Raw genomic sequence first — 26,846 nt, forward strand, 5'->3', positions numbered from 1 at the left:
ATAAGCACAACTGACTAATTAACTTCATTGTCTTTCATAATTGCATAAACTTATCCAAAATAAGGGAATTCAAAGTAAGATGCACACAATAGTGTACTTATTTCTTCTCTTTGCATTGTCATTGAGCAGATTTCAAAAGTCTGCATATATTTTGTAAGACTTTTTCCTTTCCTTGTATGTCCGTGAAGGATCATGTTGTAGGTTTCGTAAGGTTTTTTTTTCCCATTATAATAGGATAGCTAATTATAGATTCATGGTTACTTTGATCTCAAGTTTATTCTTAAATGATCCATAAGGAATGGATACCAGTGGAAGTTTGTGGAAAAAAAAATATTTTTGAAATTACCACCAGTTTCTGCAAATTAAGCTTAAGCTTCCCAGCTTTTGACTTTGAATTCAACTGGACCTTGTTGTTGCAAGATGAAACAGTTACACTCACTTTGCTAATCTATTGAGTCTGGGATGTAAGATTTGGAAGCGATTCCTTGCCTTGAGATGCTGCTTTCTACAGAAACTGTTCTTCTTTGGTAGTCCCTCGCAACTGAACATGACTTGCTTTAGCTCTGGATTTCAGGGTTATAGCATTGAGTTCAATAGACGAACTCTAGACACTACCATGAAAATGCAGTAAGTGCCAAATGAAGCAGACATGTGGGTAGTTTGTGTGGTAGTATGTTCTTTTTATATCATTCTACCATTTATATAGGGCTTCTTTGTGCTCCAGTACACGGCCCTAGTTCTCAGTACCAGCCTTTTTGGACCTTCTCACCTTTAAGCAGTCATAGTCTTGAAATATCTAGGAGTCATTGTGCGGTTTCACCTTTTCAAGAAGCTTCAAGCATATGCTTGAATCTTTTTCTCTGTTTGATAATCTGCTTCCACAACAAGGCTCACAACAGAGTATCTGTTTCAGGAATTTTGCAGCAGGCATACGAATGATGTTGCCTGTCCTACATGGCTAACTGGTCGTAGCCTGGGCCCCAATGCTGGAGGTGTTTTCCTGGAAGAGGGCACTGACATTAGCTCACTTATCTTTCCAGTGAGTTTGCAGAATTTTATGGAGATAAAGCTGGTGATATTTTTGAAGTGCCCTTAGATGCCTATTGTGGGTCGTCCAGATATTAGAAGCGCATGGATGTAGATATTACTGCTCTGTCATGAATTTTATGTGCCAGTTCTGTGAATTTGATTTTTAAATACTTTTTTCCTCAGTCATTCAAAGGCATTGAAGACAGCAGTGAATTCCACCTGAGCCAAGAAGTGGCTCTTGAAATAGGAGAAACAATCCACATTTTGCAGTGTTGTTGTGAACTTTTATTGTCTAAATTTCATGTGGTGCACCAAAGGCAGGTTGGTAAATTGCTGAGACTTGTCTCGCTGATACTGACTGTTAGACCCATTTTCTCATATGCTTCTATGAAGATACACAAACACATTGTTTGTCTGTTGATGTTCAGGTGATCTTTGTTCTGAAGTGCAATTATACAATATCCTATTAGTTTTGAAATATAGTACTGCTCCCAAGGGAAGTTACAACATCTGGTGAGAATGACTGGGGAGATATTGGGGCAATGGTGCAGCCTTGTTTGAACTGGACTTCAGCATTTGGTGCTGTTACATATCTTGTTGATTAGTATTGTGGCTACCTTCATGAACAAACTTAAAATGGAGATGAATTTCTGGAAGCCAGCTGAACTTGAGGAGAGTATTCCACAGTTCCTCTCTAACGATGGAGTGCAGGGCTTTAGTGAGATGGAAAAAGAACATGTATAGTGCTGCTCCTGCAATTTTCTCGGAAATGCCAAAGTTTTCATGTTGCCTCTGGATGGATGGAATCCTCGCTGTGATTCAGGAAGCATTTCTTCATTTGTTGCGAAGGATCCTGAATTTCCACGTGGCAAACAGCAGGGAGACCCTTTGATAATCAAAGATGGTAATGGCTGTGACAACACAAGCAAGAAGTACACTTGGCATAACTGTATTGCCTCATACATCACTATTTGATGTGTATCAATCTGAACTGACTGGTAGTCATGTACAAGATGTAGAAGTTCAGTGTTTATGCTCTTCGTTTTCTTTCTTGCCCAGTCTTGTATTACTTTCCACCATCTCTGATGCTTTATGCAGTTTCTTCACCATTACTTGAACTTTGTTGGTCTTGCCTGAAGATTTCTACTGTTTAGCATTAATCAGGACTTAAGTGCACATTATAAGGATTTATAAAGATTGTATTTAGGAATTCACTCATAAGAAGGAAATGGCTAAAATATGCTCTCCACCCCATCATGAATACCTTTTATAAGGTTATCTTCAAAATTCATAAAATAAACTTTGCCTCTATTTGGCTGTTATAAACTATGATTACTTTCTTATTGTAGTGTCATTCTTCAGCAGCTTTTACAAAACTTCACCTTGTTGAGACAGCCGTAACACTTATTACACACTTACCAAATGCATTTGGTTTTGTATTTCCTCCCAAGCACCAATTTACAAAGAAAAATATGAACAACCATATGAATAAAATATTCTTTGAAACTTTATTTATAACTGACACTGGCTCTCAGTTGCTTGAGATAAACCTGCAACTTAGCTATGGAAAGTGGAAGCAGTAGAACTGAATTTTGAAAGTTCTCAGTACATTTAGTAGATAGTGACATATTATAAAATGTGTTTTATAATATTCCTATCCACTTTTATTTTTGTAACAGTTACTCTCTATTTCCTTTGGCTTTTGTCACATTGAATTATACTTCCTTAAATAGGATTCCCATGGTTTGTTTGTATATAAATAGGTTTTCATTTGCTCTGCCAATAGATAAAACATTCACTCTAACAAACAGGTGCTTTCGCACAGGTTTTGGATGAGACCTGTCGTTTGCATGTGGGAAAAACAATCTCATGGTACAATTTTAATAGAACAAAGTTTTGTAACTAGGCCAATATTGATTCCTCAATGCATATTGTGAAACAAATTATCTGCTAATTGTAATAAAGACTACAGTGGATTCTGGTTAATTGGGACACACTGGGAGCAGTACATTTTGGCCCAATTAATTGGCTGCCCTAATTAGCCGAAGTTTCATGGAAGTAGTTAAAATGGTATAAAAGAATAACTACCATTTAACTGAGAAACATATTATATATTTGAATGAAATACAGAACAAATTAGAACACTACCTATACTACAATAGTACAATAAAACTGTGTATTAGTTCCTAATAGTTATAAACGGAGGGATTCATCCAGAGTACATGCTGCCACATTCTTTTGATTGGTTGCAAGTCAGGGGTTCCCAACCTGGGGTCCACAAACCCCTTGCCTAATGGTATTGGTCCATGGCATAAAAAGGTTGAAAAACCCTGCTGTAAATGGATAAAATCAGCATATAAAAGCTAGTGCAGATAATGGACTATCTTCATAGAGTGTTTCATCCAAATATTCATTTTCATTGTAACATTCATGATGATTATTGGTGTTTCAAATTCTTTGTAGTTCTTGACTTGTTGAAGTAGTGAACTGGGAACTGGGTCAGGTGACAGATCTGTCAGTGGGTGAGCATCTGGGGGACAGTGATCACCGCTCTCTGGCCTTTAGCATTATCATGGAAAAGGATAGAATCAAGAGGATAGGAAAATTTTTAATTGGGGAAGGGCAAATTATGAGGCTATAAGGCTAGAACTTGCGGGAATGAATTGGGATGATGTTTTTGCAGGGAAATGTACTATGGACATGTGGTGGATGTTTAAGGATCTCTTGCAGGATGTTAGGGATAAATTTGTCCTGGTGAGGAAGATAAAGAATGGTAGGGTGAAGGTGACAAGTGAAGTGGAAAATCTAGTCAGGTGGAAGAAGGCAGCATACATGAGGTTTCGGAAGCAAGGATCAGATGGGTCTATTGAGGAATATAGGGTAGCAAGAAAGGAGCTTAAGAAAGGGCTGAGAAGAGCAAGAAGGGGGCATGAGAAGGCCTTGGCGAGTAGGGTAAAAGAAAACCCTAAGGTATTCTTCAATTATGTGAAGAACAAAAGGATGACAGGAGTGAAGGTAGGACCGATTAGAGATAAAAGTGGGAAGATGTGCCTGGAGGCTGTGGAAGTGAGCGAGGTCCTCAATGAATACTTCTCTTCAGTATTCACCACTGAGAGGGAACTTGATGATGGTGAGGACAATATGAGTGAGGTTGATGTTCTGGAGCATGTTGATATTAAGGGAGAGGAGGTGTTGGAGTTGTTAAAATACATTAGGACGGATAAGTCCCTGGGGCCTGACGGAATATTCCCCAGGCTGCTCCACAAGGCAAGGGAAGAGATTGCTGAACCTCTGGCTAGGATCTTTATGTCCTCGTTGTCCACAGGAATGGTACCAGAGGATTGGAGGGAGGCGAATGTTGTCCCCTTGTTCAAAAAAGGTAGGAAGGATAGTCCAGGTAATGATAGACCAGTGAGCCTTACGTCTGTGGTGGGAAAGCTGTTGGAAAAGATTCTTAGAGATAGGATCTATGGGCATTTAGAGAATCATGGTCTGATCAGGGACAGTCAGCATGGCTTTGTGAAGGGCAGATCGTGCCTAACAAGCCTGGTAGAGTTCTTTGAGGAGGTGACCAGGCATATAGATGAGGGTAGTGCAGTAGATGTGATCTACATGGATTTTAGTAACGCATTTGACAAGGTTCCACACAGTAGGCTTATTCAGAAAGTCAGAAGGCATGGGATCCACGGAAGTTTGGCCAGGTGGATTTAGAATTGGCTTACCTGCAGAAGGCAGAGGTTCGTGGTGAAGGGAGTATGTTCAGATTGGAGGGTTGTGACTAGTGGTGTCCCACAAGGATCTGTTCTGGGACCTCTACTTTTTGTGATTTTTATTAATGACCTGGATGTGGGGCTAGAAGGGTGGGTTGGCAAGTTTGCAGATGACACAAAGGTTGGTGGTGTTGTAGATAGTGTAGAGGATTGTCAAAGATTGTAGAGGGACATTTGATAGGATGCAGAAGTGGGCTGAGAAGTGGCAAATGGAGTTCAACCCGGAGAAGTGTGAGGTGATACACTTTGGAAGGACAAACTCCAAGGCAGAGTATAAAGTAAACGGCAGGAAACCTGGTAGTGTGGAGGAGCAGAGGGATCTGGGGGTACATGTCCACAGATCCCTGAAAGTTGCCTCACAGGTAGATAGGGTAGTTAAGAAAGCTTATGGGGTGTTAGCTTTCATAAGTCGAGGGATAGAGTTTAAGAGTCGCGATGTAATGATGCAGTTCTATAAAACTCTAGTTAGGCCACACTTGGAGTACTGTGTCCAGTTCTGGTCGCCTCAGTATAGGAAGGATATGGAAGCATTGGAAAGGGTGCAGAAGAGATTTACCAGGATGCTGCCTGGTTTAGAGAGTATGGATTATGATCAGAGATTAAGGGATCTAGGGTTTTACTCTTTGGAGAGAAGGAAGATGGGAGGAGACATGATAGAGGTGTACAAGATATTAAGAGGAATAGACAGAGTGGACAGCCAGCGCCTCTTCCCCAGGGCACAACTGCTCAGTACAAGAGGACATAGCTTTAAGGTAAGGGGAGGGAAATTCAAGGGGGATATTAGAGGAAGGTTTTTCACTCAGAGAGTGGTTGGTGCGTGGAATGCACTGCCTGAGTCAGTGGTGGAGGCAGATACACTAGTGAAGTTTTAGAGACTACTAGACAGGTATATGGAGGAATTTAAGTTGGGGGGTTATATGGGAGGCAGGGTTTGAGGGTCGGCACAACATTGTGGGCCGAAGGGCCTGTAATGTGCTGTACTATTCTATGTTCTAAATCGTTTCATTTTCACTTCTGGCTGTTTCTAGCTTCTCCAAACCTGAATGCTTGAAACTATACAGAGCAAAACAGTTCTGAATTGTCTTGCTGCTTAATTCTCATGAACTATCAGTGACAAAATTGCTGTTCTTTGAAACAAGCACTCACAACTGACACTATTTAAAAACTGTTTGCTCTAAGTATGGTGTAGTGTCTAACAGCCACAGAAGTGCAAACAACTGATGCCCTTTAAACACTATTTGACAAATACCTCCTGTCCCAATTAAGTAATATAGTATCCTAAATAAACAAAGAGAATCTTGGCTCTTTGATTATTTTTTTGTTCCAAGAGTTATTCTACATAAGCGGCTGTCCTGATTAACTGATGGCCCAATTAGCCAGAATCCACTGTATATATCAAAAATACTTTATTTGCTGATATCCTGAAATGACTGAAAAATTCTAGATGAATATCAACCTTTATATAAAGCTGTTGTTTATGCAAGTGTACTAGTCAAGATTGATTTAAAGTCACCATTTTACTTAACATTTTGTGGTCAGGCTTTTGTTGCAAAATCTTGTGATTTGTATAACTATCTATGTATTTTGCATTGCATTTTCAATTTTACCCACAATCTCACAAATGTATTTCCATTTGAATTTGAACTTATTTTTATCTCTAACGTTTATGATTATAGCTGGTATTTAGCAAAACCAGATATCTTATCATAAAACTAATGCAGGAAGTCTCTCTTTTTAACACACTGGCAAATAAATGTGATTTATCACCTTTCAATACAAATACCTTCCCCTTTCTTAATCTACCTAAAAGCAAAGGAAAAGTATTTGGAAATTTTAGCTGTAATTTCATGACTGAAATGTCAGGTATTATCTTTGGACTATCAAGCTGCAGCAATTCTCCAATGACATCTGGGAGCTCAATAAGCTAGAGGTGAAGAATTGCAATTGAACATGTTCGATAAGTATAATAGGCATACATAAATTGCTCATAAATTTACTTTTTAATGAACTCAATATGACTTTAGCACAACAGAATCTTATAATTGCACGATAGTAAAATGAACTAAATTGTTTAGGGATTCGTGAAAGGCTGCAATATAATGGATTGCAAAATCAGGATAGTCCATTCACTTTCTAAGAACATTTTGAATACCTGAGCTCTTACAATTAATATTTGTAGAATACCTATTACAGGTCACCCAGATCATGAGCACCTGACTTTTCTGCAGTCCATACACTTGGATGTGCATTTAGGAGTTATTTGGATTGGATTTGCCCACTGTTGTGGGATGCAACCATCTATGAATTGTCATGAAAAGCTGATAGAAACGGCAGCCTGCCATAACCTGGGGTAACCTGTAATCATTTCTTAACATAGTAATAAGTCCTCAATGCCATTTATTTTCAGTTAGAGATCATGATTTTATTTATAATTTCACACAACTAAAAGATTTAGAAAAACCATGATTTTATGTGTCGTATCTTAACTGTGCAGGGTCTTAGTTTTAGTTTAGTTTGCTTTACGTGAAGGTGAATATGCGAGAGCTTTGTCTTTCGTGTGCTATGTGTAGTTTTACCTGCTGCTTCTGGTACCATGTGTTGTCATTGTTCTTTGGTATGTGTTGTTTTGTATTCAGTAAAATGTACTTCCCAAAGAAACTATAACACAAGAGCTTGTGTATTAAAATTCAAGAATATGCAAAACAGATAGCATGATTTAATGATATATAAAGATTACCGTAACTGAAGGTAGTGAAAATCAGAGATAAACATAGAAAATGCTGGAAATAATCAACAGGTCAGTTAGCATCTGTTGGCAGAGAAATAGAGTTGATGTTTCAAAACCACAGCCTTCCTGCTGAGCTGAGAAAATTTATAAAATACGTTTTGTACATTTGTAGGAAGATAAAAGGAGACAGAGTGGAGTCCAAGAGAAGGCTGATAACACAGGAGTGCAGATTAAAGCAACACACACAAAATGCTGGAGGAACTCAGCAGGCCAGGCAGCATCTATGGAGAAAAGTACAGTCGACGTTTCGGGCCAAGTCACTTTGGCAGGCCAGCTAGCTTTGCTAGAGAATGTGTAAATAGAAGGATGTACATTCGGCCAGTAAATGAAAGATTTTTGCCCAGATTTTCCTGTCAGTGGTGAAGGGTTATCACCAGTCTCTGCTAATTCTTACAGATTTCTGCTTTTCAATTCAGTTTGCAATTAGGTGCAAGTTGTAGAGATATAGGTCTCCACTTATAAGTTGCAGATCTCCAGAAGCAATGATTGTCAAACGAAAATAAACATAGCGACATAAATATGTTATTAAGACTGAAACTAAAATTTAAGTGTGAGTGAGTGAAGTAAAAATAATTTGTATGATTTTATAAAACATTTGAATTTGCCATTGTTATTTTCGGGGAACATCAATTCACATATGAAAAATATAGCCCTTCAGTCAGGAATGATATTTAGTGTGTTTATCTTTACAATTTTGTGAGGAGGAAAATTATTTCTCATAAATCAAAAAACTTTGACCTTAGGTATAGTTTGTATAACACTATTCCAAATATCACTATTGTTAGGAATCACATTCATGCTATCTGTTATGGCATAAACATGCATACCTTTTTACAATTATTCTGAATTAGCTGCTGAACTTTTTGTTTATGCTCTATAGTCCTACAGGAAGTAGCAGATACGGCTCATCAGGAAACCTCAGCCAAGGCAGTTCTCAACTTAGTGAACTTGATCATGATAATGAAAACGTCCATGAGTCTGCAACGGATGACAGGCGAGATCAAGAGTCATATCACTCTCATAACAGCTCAGGTACACAGGAATGGTATAATGAAGCCGATAAACAGCCAGGACATTCGAATGAAAACAAGATCAGTGAATGTCATGAAAATTCCAGAAAAGTGAATGAAGCTGTACTTGATACTCCCCTCCCTAACATCTCGCCCCAGCTGGATATGATTGAAAAACCACATGATAGGTGAGTACTGCAGTTTTCTGTAAGTATATTTTGTTCAGTTTAGTTGAACTATGACAAGTGTGGATTTTTCCTTAAGTAAAATTTCTGAAAAAGCACTAATCTTGTAATTTGCTTCCTACTTTTCCTCATAATTTAGAAAATATTTCTTTACAGTTGGTGAGAGCTACCATAAATATAGGTTATCTTTAATTTTATGTTCCAATCTTATAGCAATAAATATAATCTTATCATATGCCTTCCTAATAACTTGCTTTATCTGAAAACTAATATTTTTGCACAGAAATTTGATTGCAGAGCAGTTTATTACTCTATGTAATCCCAATTTGATGTAACCCATAGCAAATTATGTTAATTGCATTTCTGAGTAGAATTATTCCAGTTGTGTTCTTTTTAAAGAATATGTGCTTCCAGATGAAGTCCACACTACCCTATTTCATGTTTTCCCAGAATCATTCGTTGTGCAAAGCACATTTGAAACCACTGCATATAAATTGAAATTTATGTATTCTGAAAATGCTTATTATTGCTGTTTGCAACAGTCTGCTGTACTCAACATTTAAACATTATTTTGAATGACCTATAGCTTACAGTGAGCTTTTTACTGCAGACTGCCCACACATATTCCAGTGTGCTCAACCATATTTAAACTAGCAAAGAATACTCCTTGGAGATTGGAACAGCTGCTCACAGGGACGAGGACTCTTTCCTCCAGTCTAATGGGGCATTGCTCTCTAGAAGGCCTCCCCATCCAGGGGGTTTGTCATTATATACCTGCAAATTTCTAACTTGACAGAGGATATTTGGCAACTAAACCTTTGGTGTATGTTTATAGGGGGGGTCTATGGGTGGGTTATCTGTGTATGTAGCTGAGGCCTTGAGAGATAAGGACGAGAGGATGGAGCTCTGGGTGTGTTGGTGTGTTTGTATACATCCACATGAGCTTTGAAGGAGAATATTTATAATGGTATTGAGCAGTGTTCCCTCTAATTTGTAATGACTAATATAACCATAACAATCACAGCACGGAAACAGGCCATCTCGGCCCTCCTAGTCCGTGCCGAACTCTTAATCTCACCTAGTCCCATCTACCCGCACTCAGCCCATAACCCTCCACTCCTTTCCTGTCCATATACCTATCCAATTTTACCTTAAATGACACAACTGAACTGGCCTCTACTACTTCTACAGGAAGCTCATTCCACACAGCTATCACTCTCTGAGTAAAGAAATACCCCCTCGTGTTTCCCTTAAACTTTTGCCCCCTAACTCTCAAATCATGTCCTCTTGTTTGAATCTCCCCTACTCTCAATGTAAACAGCCTATTCACGTCAACTCTATCTATCCCTCTCAAAATTTTAAATACCTAGATCAAATCCCCCCTCAACCTTCTACGCTCCAATGAATAGAGACCTAACTTGTGCGCAAAAATCTTGTCCTGTGCTATTTTTTGCCCAGTGACAACAACGTGCGCACTGAATTTTTAAGTTGAAGTAAACCTGAAGCAATTGTAAGTATAATAAGCTTTAAATGAACTAGCAACCCTTTTATGCTTCACGCCCTTTGCTTCTTTGGAATTTGACATAGTGAATCAATAATTTCTTCAATAAAAAGATTATAAATAAGCCAGTTCTAAGATTTGCAGACATATCATCGCAACTGCTCATTGCCAACACCGTTGCAGCAGAAACCGGAAAAGGAAATATGATCGTGTATGATCGCAAAATATACTTAATATGCCAACGAGGGGAGAGGGTGACAACATTTTGTGTGCTGTTTAAATTCCTTCGTGTGCCAGTAGCAAAAGATGTGTGTGCACACGCACTCGCACACCTTAGAGGGAACATTGGTGTGGAATCACCTTCATACATCTGTTGATGCCTTGTTATCATTGCCCAATGTACATGAGTTCACGTTCCTTGCATTGATCTCATCCAGCACTTCACTGTCCCTCTTATTCAATGAACCTTGACACCCAATGTCCAGCTTTGCTGCATGGTAAAGTTATGGCAGTTAAAATACATAAGAAGTGCAATTGTATTTTGATTTAACTTATTGTTGTGGGTGCAGGCAATGCAAATGATTTGTAGTTTTGTGACCTTTTTTATAGGACCTGATTTGGTGCTAATGCTGCATGCAACAATATTTTAGCATTACCTGAAATCCAGTTCTAGGCACTTTTGACCCGTGTATGAAGATGGATACGTTGTACATCTTTAAAAGCAGTGTTTAATAATTGTTGACCATTTAAAAATATGTACCTTTATTTGCCATCTACCTTCTGAAATGAAAAACTTTTCATTGCCCATGTAATACTCCATCTGCCAAATTACTACTGCTGCACCAAAGCTTCTCATACAGATTCTGTGCATCCTTCTGACAATTTCTTTCCTACCCAGTTTTGTATAGACTGAATGAATGAAATTTTTATTTTCGGTCAGTACAAACATAACAAAAAGCATCATTTTCAATGATGATTTCATAACTATGATTTCATAAGACAAAATTAAATAATAAAAAGTCTTTAAAACAGACCAAAAGGGTGTAGGCTGAAGCTACAGCTTATTACGCCTATCCCTCTTACTTATACAAAAACATATTTGGCATCAATCATCACATCAAAACAAAAAATTTCATGATCTTTTAACACAAAATCCAATTCCAAGTTGGTCCTTTCAACTATGCTACTGGTGTAGAGAGTAAACAGATGGAGCTTCATCCCAAACTTTTTGACATCCCATTAAATGCAGGCTGACAATTAATAACAGTCTGATTAATGTCTGATGTGGGATCTCAGTCTGAAACACTGACAATTCTTTTTCCTTTATATCCTCTGCTTGACTTCCTTAAGTTTCTGTAACAGTTTTTCCGTTGCTAGATTCCAAGTATTCATACTTGCCCATTAACAAATCCTCTTTCTCCATGAGTGCTTTAGCTGTATAACAAGGTCAAAGAATTCAGAAGTTGTGAAATGCAGAGTAGGGAACCCTTTTACAGTATGGGAATCTTGGTAAATATGTGGAAAGTTAAGATCACTTCCTATCACAACATTCTATTTCTTGCAACTGTTTATGATCTCCCTACAAACTTGCTCCTCTAAATCCTGCTGACAATTTTTTGAGTATTTCAGTTAAGGGTCACCTTAGAAAATTTGATCAAGGTAAGGGACGAAGTTCCTCATTCGGGCACTTATTAAATTTACAAGGATGTTGTCAGCATTTGAGGATCTTAGTTATAGGGAAAGGATGAATAGGTTAGGATTTGATAGTGGTATACAAAATTTCCACTGAGGTTCAGTGAGACTAGAGGGGAACCTGAGAGGAAACTTCTTCACTCAGAGGGGAGTGCGAGTGTGGAATGAACTGCTAGCAGAAGTGGTACATGTGGGTTTGATTTCAATATTTAAGAGAAATTTGGATAAGTACATGAATGGGAGGAATATGGAGGGCTATGGTCCAGGTGCAGGTTGATGGGACTAGGCAGAGTAAAATGATAATGGCACAGGCTAGATGGTCCAAAGGACCTGATTCTGTGCTGTAATGCTCTGTGATTCTATGACAGAATGTGATGTCTGGTCACTGAGTAGAACGTGGTTAACTGTTCGAGTTGTATGGAACAAAATAAAATAGTCTGCTTGTCAGTTGGTTCAATTACATTTTATGTGACGTTGTCCAGATATCTGTGCCAATGTGACTTGTGCTTGCCGACATGAAAATTAAAGTCTTCCATCAATTATTAGTTTCTGCTTTGCTCTTTGTTCATGTTATTTCTTAATAATCCTTGTGATTTAGTAGCTGGCGTTGCTTGTATGTGTTTGTCCCAGCTGCCTTTTTATTATTCTTCTCTCCACTCACACTTACAGAGCAAGTCCTAAACACTGGGGCAGAAGTACGCTATTCAGTCCATGGAGTCTGCTCCACCATTCCATCATGGCTGATCTCAGAACCCACTCAACCCCATACACCTGTCTTCTCACCATACCTTTTGATGCCCTGACTGATCAGGAAGCGATTAATTTCCGCATTAAATATACTCACGGACTTGGCCTCCTTGGCATTCTGTGTGGCAGAGCATTCCACAGATTCATTACTCTCTGGCTAAAAAAAACCCCTCATTACCTCTATTCTAAATGGTTGCCCGTCAATCTTGAGGCTGTGCTCTCTAGTTGTGGATGTCCCCACCATAGAAAACGTCCTCTACATATCCACCCTCTCTAGTCCTTTCAACACTCGGTAGGTTTCAATGAGATCCCCACGCATTCTTCTAAATTCCAGTCAGTACAGGTCCAAAACTGCCAAATGCTCCTCATATAGTAACCCCTTCATTCCCAGAATCATCCTCGTGAACCTCCTCTGGACTCTCTTCAAAGACAACACATCCTTTCTGAGATACGGGGCCCAAAACTGTTGACAATACTCCAAGTGCAGCCCGACTAGTGTCTTATAAAGGCTCAGCATTATCTCCTTGCTTTTATATTCTATTCCCCTTGAAATAAATGCCAACATTGTATTTACATTCTTTACCACAGATTCAACCTGTAAATTAACCTGCTTGGGAGTCTTGCACAAGGCCTCCCAAGTCCCTCTGCACCTCTGATATTTGAACCTTCTTCCCATTTAGATAATAGTCCACATTATTGTTCCTTTTAACAAAATGCATTATCATACATTTCCCAACACTGTATTCCATCTGCCACTTTTTACGCCCATTCTTCCAATTTGTCTGAGTCCTGCTGCAATCACATTGCTTCCTCAGCACTACCTACCCCTCTACCTATCTTTGTTTCATCCGCAAACTTTGTCACAAAGCCGTCAATTCCACTATCCAAATCATTGACAAACAATGTCAAAAGTAGCGGTCTCAATACTGACCCCTGAGGAACACCACGAGTCACTGGCAATCACCTATTAAAGCCCCGTTTTATTCCCACTTGCTGTCTCCTGCCTGTTAGCCATTCCTCTATCCATGCCAGAATCTTTCTTGTAATGCTGTAGGATTTTAGCTTGTTAAACAGCCTCATGTGTGGCACCTTATCAAATGCCTTCTGAAAATCCCAAGTAAATGACACCCACTGCCTCTTCTTTGTTCACCCTGCTTGTCACTTCCTCGAAGTTAATCTGAAGAGTTTGAGAGTGGTTTAGGGCTGGGTGATGGAATCTGGGCCTGGAGCGAGGTGCTGGGCGATATGGTCTAGGCCCGGTGCCCGTGTCCTACAACGAGGTAACTTACTTTGTTTAGACAATTTGAATACTGGCCCAGAATGGAGGCAAGAGCTAATTTCGCTCACTGTCTGCGATGGCCACTCCTCTCTCCTGGGTACCGGAGCCTTCTGCTGTTCTGTTGTTTGGTCAATTTGAGTGCCAGCCCAGATAGACTGAAAAGACTAGGTGTTGGCCAGGGTGAGAGCTGATTTTGCTTGTTCTCTGCAATGGTCGTCTCCATGGTGCTGAAACTATGAAGACTGCCCAGCTGCTGTGTTCTGTGCCCGCTATATAATGAACTGATACTGAGGCTTTAGGCCTACTTTGGGCTGCTCTGGGGTTTGGATCTGAGGATACAATTTTGGTTCAGATTGCTGTTGATCGCTTCAATTGTTTGCATGATTTGTATTTTTTCTTTCTTTTGCATATTGAGTGTTGGTCTTATAATTTTTTTACTCTTGTTTTTCTTTTAATTTGGGTTCTTTTGGGTTTCTTTCTTTGTGGCTACCTGTGAGCAAGCATATCTCAAGGTTGTATAATTTATACATTGTTTGATAATAAATGAATTAATAATTGGAACACATACAATTGAGTATTTCATTTACATCACTACTTAATAACCTGTTTTTAACCTGCTTTTTGCACTTTGAAATATTTAATTCCCACCAAAGGCCCCTTTGTCACGGCAGCTCCTTAACTATCTTGTAATTTGTGTCACCTCAGTTTTGGGGTAATGCTGTGACATTGACATACTGGTTAGTAGGGTAATTGGTCATTGTAAAATGCACTGTGATTAGGCTAGTGTTAAATGGGTGGGTTGCCAGGCAATGTGGCTTGTTGGGCTGGAAGGGTTTGTTCTGCGTTGTATCTCTAAATAAAATAATAATGATGATTCTACTGTTCTATCAAAATACATGCATCATTCCCTGCTGTAGCTAAATGTCCGAGTGCAGTACAAAATGCCATTGTACCTCATTGCATCACTGCAGTCCTATAATTTCTTGATTTGATCTTCACTGAGATACTTAACATCTCTCTGCAACTGTGCAGGGTTCCAGACTGCTTTAATTTCCTCCAATTGTTTCAGTTCCTAAGAAAGACAAGATCACTGGAGTTAATGATTGTAGGCCAGTTATTCTGACTTTAGTAATTATGAAAACTTTTGAACACCTGATGTTGGCCTACCTCAAGTCCATTAATGACCTTCTTCTTGACTCGCTACAGTTTGCTTGAAGAGCAAATTGCTCAGTTGATGCAGGTAACTTGAGCTTTCATTATATTCTTTGACATTTGGACTCTCCTAATACCTATGTGGCGATCTTATTTGTGGATTTTAGCTCTGCCTTTAACACTATTATTCCAGAGTTGCTCCACAGAAAGCTAACCCAACTAGCTGTACCCTACAGTATCTGTCAGTGGATTAAGAAACTTTCTGACAGGAAGGAAACAGTATGTAAGGCTGGGCTCCTACTTGTCCAATCCAATGTACATGGTGTGCTCATAACAACTTGGAGCTTAATGCTATCAAGACAGTGCAATTGAGGATTAGCCTTCGCGACAACCTCCTACCTGCCCCCCCCCCCCCCGCCCCCACTGGAACCGCAGAAACTAATGGTCATTCACCTCTATCACCGCTTGATTTGCTCTCTCTTCCTCCCTTTCCAAGTTCAGGTTGCAGCAAGTGGTCCAGTCAACGGAGAAGATCATTGGTTGTCAGCTACCAACATTAAAAGACCAGTTCATCACCCACCCTCACAGTCACTTATACACCAAATTGCCATCAGGGAGATGCTACAAGTCCATCACCACCAAGACTACACATCATCTCCAAAGTTTCCTTCCTGTAGCCATCCAATTTCTCAAGGAAAGTCTCAAGGGTGTAATACCCTAAATGTCCCTGCACAACATCTGTTATGTGTTTTTTCTTGATCTTGTTTTGTTGATAATTCGTGAGACTGTTCATATGTTCACATTTATTTAAGTTTCATTATTAACCTTTGGCCATGTGACTGTTCTGCCAATTGTTGATTGCTCATGGCTATTTGCACTATTGTGTAGTAAGTAGTTGGTTGCTATTATGTGGTCTGTTATGGTAGTGTCCTGTGTTTTATACTTGGCACTGAACCACAATCAATTCTGGTATGTTTCTCATACTGACAAGTGATTCTGATTCTGTAAACAATAGGGCTTCCGGAGCATATGGTTTCCCTGCTGAAACTCTGAAACTTGTCAAATCATAGAGTTATACAACAGGGAAACAGGCCTTTTGGCCCAACTCATTCTTGTCAAACAAGTTACCTTCCTCTGCTGGTCTTATTTTTCTATACTTAACCCAACCTTTCTTACAAATGAACTTGTCCAAATGTTGTTCGATTATTCAAGAAGGGAAATAGAAATAATCCTGGAAACTGTGGAATGGCATCACCCTTGTGAATCTAGTCTGCACTTTCTTTAGCTATTCATATCCTTTCTCTTGTACGGTAATCAGAGCTGTACACAATATTCTGTTTATCATTCTACCACTGTCTCTATAGCTGTAACATGGCACCCCAGCTCTTGTACTCAGTGCCTTACCTGATGAAGGCAGGCATGCCATATGTATTCTTCACCACTTTCAAAGGTCAAGTTTAATGTCAGAATGTATACAGTATACATCCTGAAATGCTGTTTCTTCGCAAAACATCTACAAAAACAGAGAAGTGCCCCAAAAAATGAATGACAGTTAAACATGAGAACCCCAAAGTACCCCCCAGCTCCCCCGGCTCCCACGCGTATGCGGCAGCCAACTCGTTTGCTACTTTCAGGGAACTATGTTCTTGGTAATCCTAAGATCTGTCTGTTCTACAACACTTCCTAGGGCTCTGTCATTAACTGTGTATATCCCAGCCTGGTTGAACTTTTAACATAAGACCATAAAAACATAAGATATAAGAGCAGAATTAGACCATTTGGCCCATCAAGTCTGGTCCTCCATTTCATCATGGCTGATCCAATTTTCCTCAGCCCCAATCTCCTGTCTTCTTCCCGTATCCTTTCATGCCCTGACCAATCAAGAATATTCAACCTTTGCTTTAAATATACGTAAAGACTTGGCCTCCACAACTGCCTTGGTAAAGAATTCCACAGATTCACCACTCTTTGGCTAAAAAAAAATACTCATCTTCATTCTAAAAGGATGCCACTCTATTCTGTGGCTGTATCCTCCGCTCTTAGACTCTCCCACCATAGGAAACATCCTCACCACATCCACTCTATCAAAGTCTTTCACCATTTGATGGGTTTCAATGAGGTCACCCTTCATTCTTCTGAATTCAAGTGAATTCAGGATCAGAGCTATCAGACACCCTTCATATGACAAGCTATTCAATCCTTGAATCATTTTCATGAACCCTCTCCAGTTTCAGCACATCTTTTCTAAGGTAAAGCGGCCCAAAATGGCTCACAGTACTCCAAGCGAGGCTTCACAAGTAAGTCTCAATGCTACATCATTGTTTTAGTATTCTAGTCCTCATGAAATGAATGCTAACATCACAATTACCTTCCTCACCACAGTCTCAACCTGTAAATTAACCTTTAGGGAATCCTGCACAAGGACTCCCAAGTCCCTTTGTGCCTCAGTTTTTTTGTATTTTCCCTCCATTTAGTAAATAGTCAACCTTTCATTTCTTCTATTGAAGTGCATGATCATACACTTTCTGACACCATTACTTTGCCCATTCTCCTAATCCGTCTAAGTCCTTCTATAGCCTTTCTACTTCTTCAAACTACCTGCCCCTCCAGCTTGAAACCGTTTGCAAACTTTGCAACAAAGCCATCAATTCCATCATCCAGTGGAACACCACTGGTCACTGACAACCATCCAGAAAAGGCTCCTTTTGTTCCCACTCTTTATCCATGCTCAAATCTTTGCTGTAATACCATGGGCTCGTAGCTTATTAAGCAGCCTCATGTGTGACACCTTGTCAAAGGCCTTATGAAAATCCAAGTACACAACATCAACTGATTTTCTTTCGTCTATTCTGTTTGTTATTTCTTCAAAGAATTCCAACAAATTTGTCAGGCAAGATTTTGTCTTGAGGAAACCATGCCTATTTTATCATATGCCTCCAAGTACCCTGAGACCTCATTGTTAGTAATCAACAGCAACATATTCCCATCCCTTCTTGAAGAGTGGAGTGATATTTTGAATTTTCCAGTCTTCCGGAACCATTCCAAAATCTCGTGATCATTGCTAATGCATCTGTGATCTCTTCAGCCACCTCTTTCTGAACCCTGGACGTACACCATCTATTCTAGTTAACTTATCTACCTTCAGACCTCTGTTTTCAAAGAACCTTCTCTCTAGTAGTGGTAACCTCACACACTTCATGACCCCGACACCTTGAACATCCACCATACTGCTAGCGTTCACCACAGCAAAGACTGATGAAAAATATTTTATACAATTCGTTCGCCACATCATTGTCCCCCATTACTACCTCGCATTGTTTTCTAGCACTCCAATATCTCTCTCCTCTCTTTTACACTTTATGTATTTGAAGAACATTTTGGTACCCTCTTTAATGTTATTGACTAGCTTACTTTCGTATTCCATCTTTACCTTCTCAATGACTTTTTTTGGTTACCTTCTCATGGTTTTTAAAAGCTTCACAATCCTCTAATTTCACACTAATTTTTGCTCTATTATCTGCCCTCTGTTTGGCTTTTATGTTGGCTTTGATTTCTGTTGTTAGCCACAGTTCTGTCATCCTTCCTTTAGAATACTTCTTCCTCTTTGGAGGTAAATTCCCCTACATTCAGAATTGCTTCTAGAAATTCCTACTATTTCTGTTTTGCCATCATATCTGCCAGTGTTCTTTTCCAATCAATTCTAGCCAACTCCTCTTTAATGGCTCTGTAGTTCCCTTTACTCCATTGTAATACTGATACATCTGACTTTAACTTCTTCATCTCAAATTTCAGGGTGAATTCGATCATATGATGATCACTTTTCCCTTAGCGTTCTTTTACCTTAAGCTCTCTAATCAATTCTGGATCATTGCACAACACCCAATCCAGAATAGCTGATCCCCTTGTGGGCTCAACCATAAACTGCTCTAAAGTACCATCTCTTGGACAATCTAGAAATTTCCCCTCCTGCAATCCAGCACCAATCTAATTTTCCCAATCCACTTGCACATTGAAGTCTCCCATTATATTTGTAACACTGCCTTTTGGCATGCATTTTCTATCTCCCGTTATAATTTGTAGGCCACATCCTTACTACTGTTTGGGGTTCTGTAGGCAACTCCCATCAGGGCCTTTTTACCCTTCTCCTTACCCTTAACTCTATCTAGAATGATTCAACACCTTCTGACCCTATGTCACTTCTTTCTGATGATTTGATTTCATTGTTTACCAAGAGCAATGTCACTCCCTCTGCCTTCCTGTCTGTCCTTTCGATACAGTGTGTATCCTTGGACATTAAACTTCCGGCTATAATCTTCTTTCAGCCATGATTCTGTCATGCCTACAACATCATACCTGCCAGTCTTACTGTGCTACAAGTTCATCTGCCTTATTCCGTATTCTGCGCACACTCAAATGCAATACCTTCAGTCCTGTATGCACCCTTTTCGATTTTCTCCACTTTTTACGTTGCAGCTCTTCTTCTTGACTGCATTTCTGCTCCAGCGACAGTCTCTCCTGACTACCCATTGCCCCGTTTGTAAATGAGCTACCTCATCTTCAGCACTATTATCCACATTTGCTCCATAGCTTCCACATCCTTCCTATAATGTGACCAGAATTGAACACAATACTCTAAGTGCAGTCTCACCAGATATTTGTAGAATTGCAACATGACCTCTCTACTCTTGAACTCAGTCCCCCTGTTAATGAAGCCTAGCAACCCATAGGCCTTCTTAACTACCCTATCAACCTGTGAAGCGACCTTGAGGGATGTATGGATTTGAACCCCAAGGTCCCTTTGTTCATCCACACTCTTAAGTAACTGACCATTAATCCTGTACTCAGTCTTCTGGTTAGTCCTTCCAAAATGCATCACCTCACACTTACCTGGATTGAACTCCATCTGCCATTTTTCTGCCCAACTCTGCAGCCTGTCTATATCCTCTTGTAACCTTCGACAACCTGCAGCTCCATCCACAACTCCTCCAATCTTCGTGTCATCCGCAAACTTACTCATCCATCCTTCCACCTCTACATCCAGGTCATTTATCATAATCACAAATAGCAGGGGTCCCAGGACAGATCCCTGCGGCACTCCACTAGTCACCGACCTGCAGGCAGAATACTTTCCTTCCACAACTACCCTCTGCTTTCTTCCTTTAAGCCAATTTTTTATCCTAACGGCCAAGGTTCCACTTAACCCATGCCTCATGACTTTCTGGATGAGTCTCTCATGAGGGACCTTGTCAAATACTTTGCTAAAGTCCATGTAGACCACATCCACTGCCCTACCCTCATCAATTTCTTTTGTTACCTCTTATTATTATTCCAAGATGGCGGCGCAACGCAGCTTGCAGCGGCCACTCCGGAGCTGATTATCTGTTATTTGTGAAGTGGGGTGCCGTGCGCAATCATAATCGATTGAAAACGGATGTGGGAGCACGGAGAAACATCGGGAAATCTCTAGGAAGACCTTCTTCGTTGCTGCTGCTGCTGTGAGGTCCGGGACTCTGTTGGGAAGAACAGGCCCCCAGTCCTCGGGGTCGCATTGCCGATGGCTGTTGGCGGGGCCGTCTTAATACGCTCGGCAGAGGATGGTGCTCGGAGAAGCTGTGCCGGAGGGGATGGTCGTCGGCTCGGAGGTTCGACGGATTCGGAGTCCGCTGCGGTCAGGTCGCTTTCGGTGTGTGCTGCGTCTGCGAGGCTGGGTTCGACGGAGCTTTCATTGTGTGCTGTGTCTGCGAGGCTGAGTCAGGCGGCACCTTGGAAGTCCATAGCAGGGGTATTCCCTTCTGCTGCCGGTGTGGGATGGCGAGTCTGTCGGGACCCTGGGGACTTGTGGAAACTGTGTGGTGATTTCTTTTAAACTTATAGTACTTTAAAATCTTTGGACTATTTTTACTGTGCCCATGGTCTGTTTTTTTTAATCAATTATGCTATTGTTTGCACTGTTGTAACTATGTGGTTTTATGCAGTTCCTGTAGCTTTAGTTTTTGGTCTTGTTTGTCTGGTGGATTTGGAGCTCCTTTCCGGGGAACGCGCTAAGAGGGTAGCACGATATTAATACGCAGCAGCCTCTCCAGACTCTGGATTGGGGATTGCCAAACGTTATGTGGATTTTCTGGTGTAGTCTGTTTTGTCATATCATTCTGGAGGAACGTTGTCTCATTTTTTAACTGCATTGCATTTGTGGTTTCTAAATGACAATAAACTGAATCTGAATCTGAAAAGACTCAATCAGGCTCGTGAGGCACGATCTTCCCTTCACAAAGCCATGTTGACTATCCATGAGTAGACTGTACTTCACCAAATGCTCGTAGATCCTATCCTTAAGAATCCTTTCCAGTAGTTTGCAGACCACCGATGTAAGGCTCACTGGTCTATAGTTCCCAGGTTTCTCCCTATTACCTTTTTTAAAGAAGGGAACTACATTTGCCATTCTCCAGTCCTCTGGCACTTCCCCTGCAGCCAAAGAGGATTCAAAGATCATAGCTAATGCTCCTGCGATCTCTTCTCTCAATTCCCACAACAACCTGGAGTGTATCATATCCGGCCCTGGGGATTTATCAATCTTAATGTTTTTAAGAAGATCCAACACTTCTTCTTCCTTAATCACATTGTCCAGCACACAGTCCCACTCTACTTCGACCTCATCCTGATCAAGATCCTTTTCACTTGTGAATACTGAAGCAAAGTATTCATTTAGGACCTCCCCAACCACATCCGCCTCCAGGCACATGTTGCCTTCTTTATCCTTTAGCGGTCCCACCTTCGTTCTTGTCATCCTCCTATTCTTCACATACGCATAGAACGCCTTGGGGTTCTCCTTGATTCTACATGCTAAGGCCTTCCCATGCCCCCTTCAAGCTCTCCTAAGTCCTTTCTTTAACTCCTTCCTGGTTACCCTATATTTCTCATAAGCTCCTCCTACTTCCTGCTTCTTATATATAACATATGCTTCCTTTTTCCTCTTGACGAGTTGTCTCACATGTTTCGTCAGCCATGGTTCCCTTTTCCTACCATTTTTTCCTTGCCTCAGTGGGACAAACCTATCCTGAACCCAGCTCAAGTAGTCCCTAAACTTCTCCCACATTACTTCTGTGCTTTCCCCTTTGAACACCTGTTTCTAATTTACTCTTGCTAGCTTCTGTCTCATCCCTTCAAAGTTAGCCCTTCCCCAGTTAAGCACTTTACCATTTTGTCTGATTTTATCCCTTTCCATAGCTATGCTGAAGCGAAGGGAGTTGTGGTCACTCTCACCAAAATGCTCCCCCACCAAGAGGTCTGTCACCTGACCAGGTTTATTACCCAGAGCTAGATCCAGTATAGTCTCTCCTTTCATCAGCCGGTCCACATACTGTGTCAGGAATCATTCTTGAATTCACCTGACAAATTCAGCCTCATCTACCCCCCTTGCACTCAGGAGGTGCCAGTCAATATGAGGGAAGTTGAAATCACCCATAACTACTACCCTGTATTTCCTGCACCATTCTAAAATCTGCCTGTTTATCTGCTCCTCAGTGTCCCGAGGGCTATTTGGGGGCCTATAGACTACTCCCAGCACAGTGATTGATCCTGTCCTATTTCTGACTTCCACCCAGACTGACTCCGTGGACACTCCTTCTGCAGCGTCCTCCCTTTCTATAGCCATGATTCTATCCCTGACCAGCAATGCCACTCCCCCCCCCCTTTCTACCCCCCATCCTATTCCTTTTAAAACACCTGAACCCCGGGACCTGCTTCATCCAATCCTGCCCTTCATCCAACTATGTTTCAGTAACGGCCACAACATCATAATTCCACGTACTAATCCATGCTCTGACTTCATCCTCCTTGTTCCTAATACTTCTAGCACTGAAATAGACACATTTCAACCCCTTTAACTGGCTACAGTTATGTTCTGTCCCCTGCCTGTCCTTCCTCATCAGCTCAGAACTCTTAGCATCATGCCCTTGTCCTTCTACCTTAATCCCTGCACTCACATTCTGATTCCCACCCGCTGCCAAACTAGTTTAAATCCTCCCCAACGGCTCTATCAAACCTGCCCGCCAGGATATTGGTCCCCTGGGATTCAAGTGCAACCCGTCCTTTTTGTATAGGTCATACCCGCCCCAAAAGAGATCCCAATGATCCAGAAATCTGAATCCCTGCCCCCTGCTCCAATCCCTCAGCCACACATTTATCCTCCACCTCATTCTATTCCTATACTCACTGTCGCGCGGCACAGGCAGTAATCCCGAGATTATTACCTTTGAGGTCCTGCTTTTCAACTTCCTTCTTAACTCCCTGTAGTCTTCTTTCTTCCGTTTTCCTGCCTATGTCATTGGTACCAATATGTACCATGACCTCTGGCTGTTCTTCCTCCCATTGCAGGATATCTTGGACGCGATCAGAAACATCCCGGACCCTGGTACCTGGGAGGCAAACTACCATCCGAGTTTCTTTCCTGCGTCCACAGATTCACCTGTCTGACCCCCTGACTATAGAGTCCCCTATCACTACTGCCTTCCTCTTCCTTTCCCTACCCTTCTGAGCCACAGGGCCAGACTCTGTGCCAGAGGTATGTCCACTGTCGCTTCCCCCATTCTCATCCACAGAGCCTCCTGTCTGTTCCCCTAAGTTAGTGGTTACCAACCTTTTTAAGCCCAAGATCCCCTACCTCGGCCTTACTGAAAGGCGAGATCGACCCCAGATTGATTAGTTACATGCATGCACACCGGGCCCGAAAAGACCGAAAGTAAAGCCCTGCAACCCGGAAGCAGAAATAATGCATAAACACCAGGAGTACCCACCATTTTTTTGCACTGTGGACCGGTTTAATATTGTTAATATTCTTGCGGACCGGCCGACGGGGGTGGGGGGTGGGGGAGGTGTTAAACATGACGGGAATATAGCGATACTCAAAGCAGGTTCCTTATGTCCAGTCTATTCCGCAATTTAGTTTTCATGGCTCTCGGCACTTAGCTGCTGTCCCGCGCTGCTCACGTTTTTTTGCACCGAAAAAACTCAGTAGGTACGTCTTTAAGTGCAGGGTGCTTGGACTCAGGGTACCGAAGCAGTTTTGAGGGCTTCATTACCTCATTAGACAGCCTCCCAGCCTGAACTCCAGCCTTTGCCCGCCCGCCGCCAGATGCCTTGGCCAAGTGTGGCTGGTCGTGGGTGGGGTGAGAGGATAAGGTCAGGGCCGGAGGTCTCTGTGCCGGGGCCGCGGCGGTCGCAGTCCAGAGAGTGTGACTGACCAAGTGAGGAGTGAGACCGGCCTGCGCCTGCCACCCTTGTAGGATCTATCGGCCGACAAAAGTTTGGCTGGTGGGATGACTTTCAGTATATCGCAGCGAGGTAGCTGCTCTGCTACTTACAAAACCTTGGGCCTGAATTAGTCGTCTGCAAATATTTTAGCACCGGGTTCCCCACGAACATTCGGTGTGCTAAACAGATTCAGAGGCGGCGCCCATCTGTCCGCGCCCCGGGCCAGTAGCATCGGCACTTCCTGCCGGCCGCGCTCCAGGCCAGTAGCATCGGCGGTTCTCGCCGGCTGCGCCCCGGGCCAGTAGCATTGGCACTTCCTGCCGGCCGCGCTCCAGGCCAGTAGCATCGGCACTTCCTGCCGGCCGCGCTCCAGGCCAGTAGCATTGGCACTTCCTGCCGGCCGCGCTCCAGGCCAGTAGCATCGGCACTTCCTGCCGGCCGCGCCCCGGGCCAGTAGCATTGGCACTTCCTGCCGGCCGCGCTCCAGGCCAGTAGCATCGGCGGTTCTCGCCGGCTGCGCAAAGGTATCACTGTGTTTCAACGACTGATGACCTTGCGTGGGTTCAAGTTCAACAGTGGGTGTGACAGGGACTGAGGAAAGGTGCAATTGACTAGTATTGTTTCCTCGCGGCCCAGTGGTTGGGGACCACTGAATTACACTGTGTAGTGCGGAGGAGCTATGCGCATGCTCACTGGGCAGAAAGAACAAAACTAAAACCCCGCAACCCAGAAATAATCTCTCAACAGTACTTGTGTATTTATTTTTCATTTTTTTTCGAGATCTACTGGGAAATTCTCAAAGATCAACCATTCGATATTGATCGACGGGTTGGTGACCACTACCCTAAGTAATGAGTCCCCTATCAAAACGGTATGCCTGTTCTCCCCCCACCCTCTTACCTTCTGAGTCACAGAGGCAAATTCAGTGCCAGAGACTCGACCATGGTGACTTTCCTCTGTTAGATCATCCTCCCCCCCACCCTCGACAGTATCCAAAGTGATATACCTGTTCTTGAGAGGGATGGCCACAGGGATACTCTATGCTGGCTGTTTAACCTCTTTCCCCTTCCTGACTCACTTAGTCTCCTGTGTCCTGCAACTTGTTTGTAACTACCTCCCTGCATGTCCTATCTGTCACCCCTTCAGCCTACTGAATGATTCGGAGTTCATCCAGTTTCAGGTCCAACTCCTCAGTGTGGATTGTTAGAAGCTGCAGCAGAATGCACTTGTTGTAGTCTCCCTACTTTCCCATATCTCACAAGAGGAGCATTCCATTGTCCTGCCTGACATCTGTACTGTCTTTGCTGAGCAGATATAAAGAAGGGAAGGGAAAAAAAAAACAATCTAGAGTTTATCTTTGCTTTCTCTGACTGAAACCTCTCTTCGTGGATGCTTCGAAGACCTAAAGCCTCAAGGTCACCACTCTGACTCTGTCCAGATGATGGCCACTGTGCTTGCCACTACATTTCTATAATTTACCCAGTAATCAATCCCAAATGCGGATTGGTCACTGTTCAAAGCTCTTTCTTGCTGTAGAGAGCTGCTGCTGCCAATTATACTCGGATAGTCGATCTGATTGAAGTCCCTTCTTCAGATGTCTGGATTGGCAGCTGGTCAAAGCTCTTTTTCATTGCCACCAATGTTAGTATCATTTGCAAACCTACTAATCATACCATCCACGTTCTCTTTAAAATAGTTTATATATACAGTATGATGAACAGCAGGAGACCCAATGCCGATCCCTGTTGCACACCACTGGTCTCAGGCCTCCAATCTGAAAACACTCTGATTTATTGAACAAAGCAAATTTTGCGTCGAACTGACTAGCTCTTCCTGGATCTCAATGACTCAGCTTTCCATAGCTGTGTAACATATGGGACATTGTCAGAAACATTGTTGAAGTTGAAGAGGGTAGTCTTGTGCCTTGTGTCAGGTGGTCTCAGAGATGACGTAATCAGAACCATTTCTGAGAAAGAAGACAAATAGTGATAATTACAGAAATGTTTCCCAGTTCTTTGCCACAGAGAGAAAAAAAATCACTGAGGTCTTTCTTAATCACTTCTTCTTAATGACTGTTCCCTGAATTGTATTGTGGATTCTATCCATCACAGACACAATAGAGATGATAGTTACCGCATATCAATTTCAAGGTAACAGCAGGGAGTAGCATTAACCACCATACATAGCCTTTTCAATCATATTACCTGCTCCACTTCCTGCAGATAGTTCATCTGTGATTAACTGGCTTGTCTCAAAGGCACCAAGGTCATTTCTTTTCATTCAGCTCGCTTGGTTGCCACACTTCGGCAAACATTCCTTTTGCTCTTTCCACCCCACCTTCTTTCTCTGGAACCTGAAATGTTTGTTTGCTCTGTCCTGATAGGAGTTCCTTGACCTGAATCATTAATTCCATTTGGCACTCTACAGATGCTGCCTGACCTATT

At 41.8% G+C, this 26,846-nt stretch overlaps 1 protein-coding gene across 5 annotated transcripts in view; it reads left to right on the top strand.

The window, feature by feature from the left end:
• The window catches only part of LOC140737748 (protein unc-13 homolog B-like), a 464,929-nt gene that overhangs the window by 259,437 nt on the left and 178,646 nt on the right, over positions 1 to 26,846 (top strand). For all 5 annotated transcript variants that reach the window (XM_073064362.1, XM_073064363.1, XM_073064365.1 and 2 more), the window contains one exon: positions 8,468 to 8,785. In XM_073064362.1, coding sequence (XP_072920463.1) covers positions 8,468 to 8,785 — 318 coding nt within the window. The remainder of the gene's footprint in view (positions 1 to 8,467; positions 8,786 to 26,846) is intronic.

The sequence above is a fragment of the Hemitrygon akajei genome, chromosome 13 (genome assembly GCF_048418815.1).
Source record: "Hemitrygon akajei chromosome 13, sHemAka1.3, whole genome shotgun sequence".
In the NCBI taxonomy this organism is placed as follows: Eukaryota; Metazoa; Chordata; class Chondrichthyes; order Myliobatiformes; family Dasyatidae; genus Hemitrygon; species Hemitrygon akajei.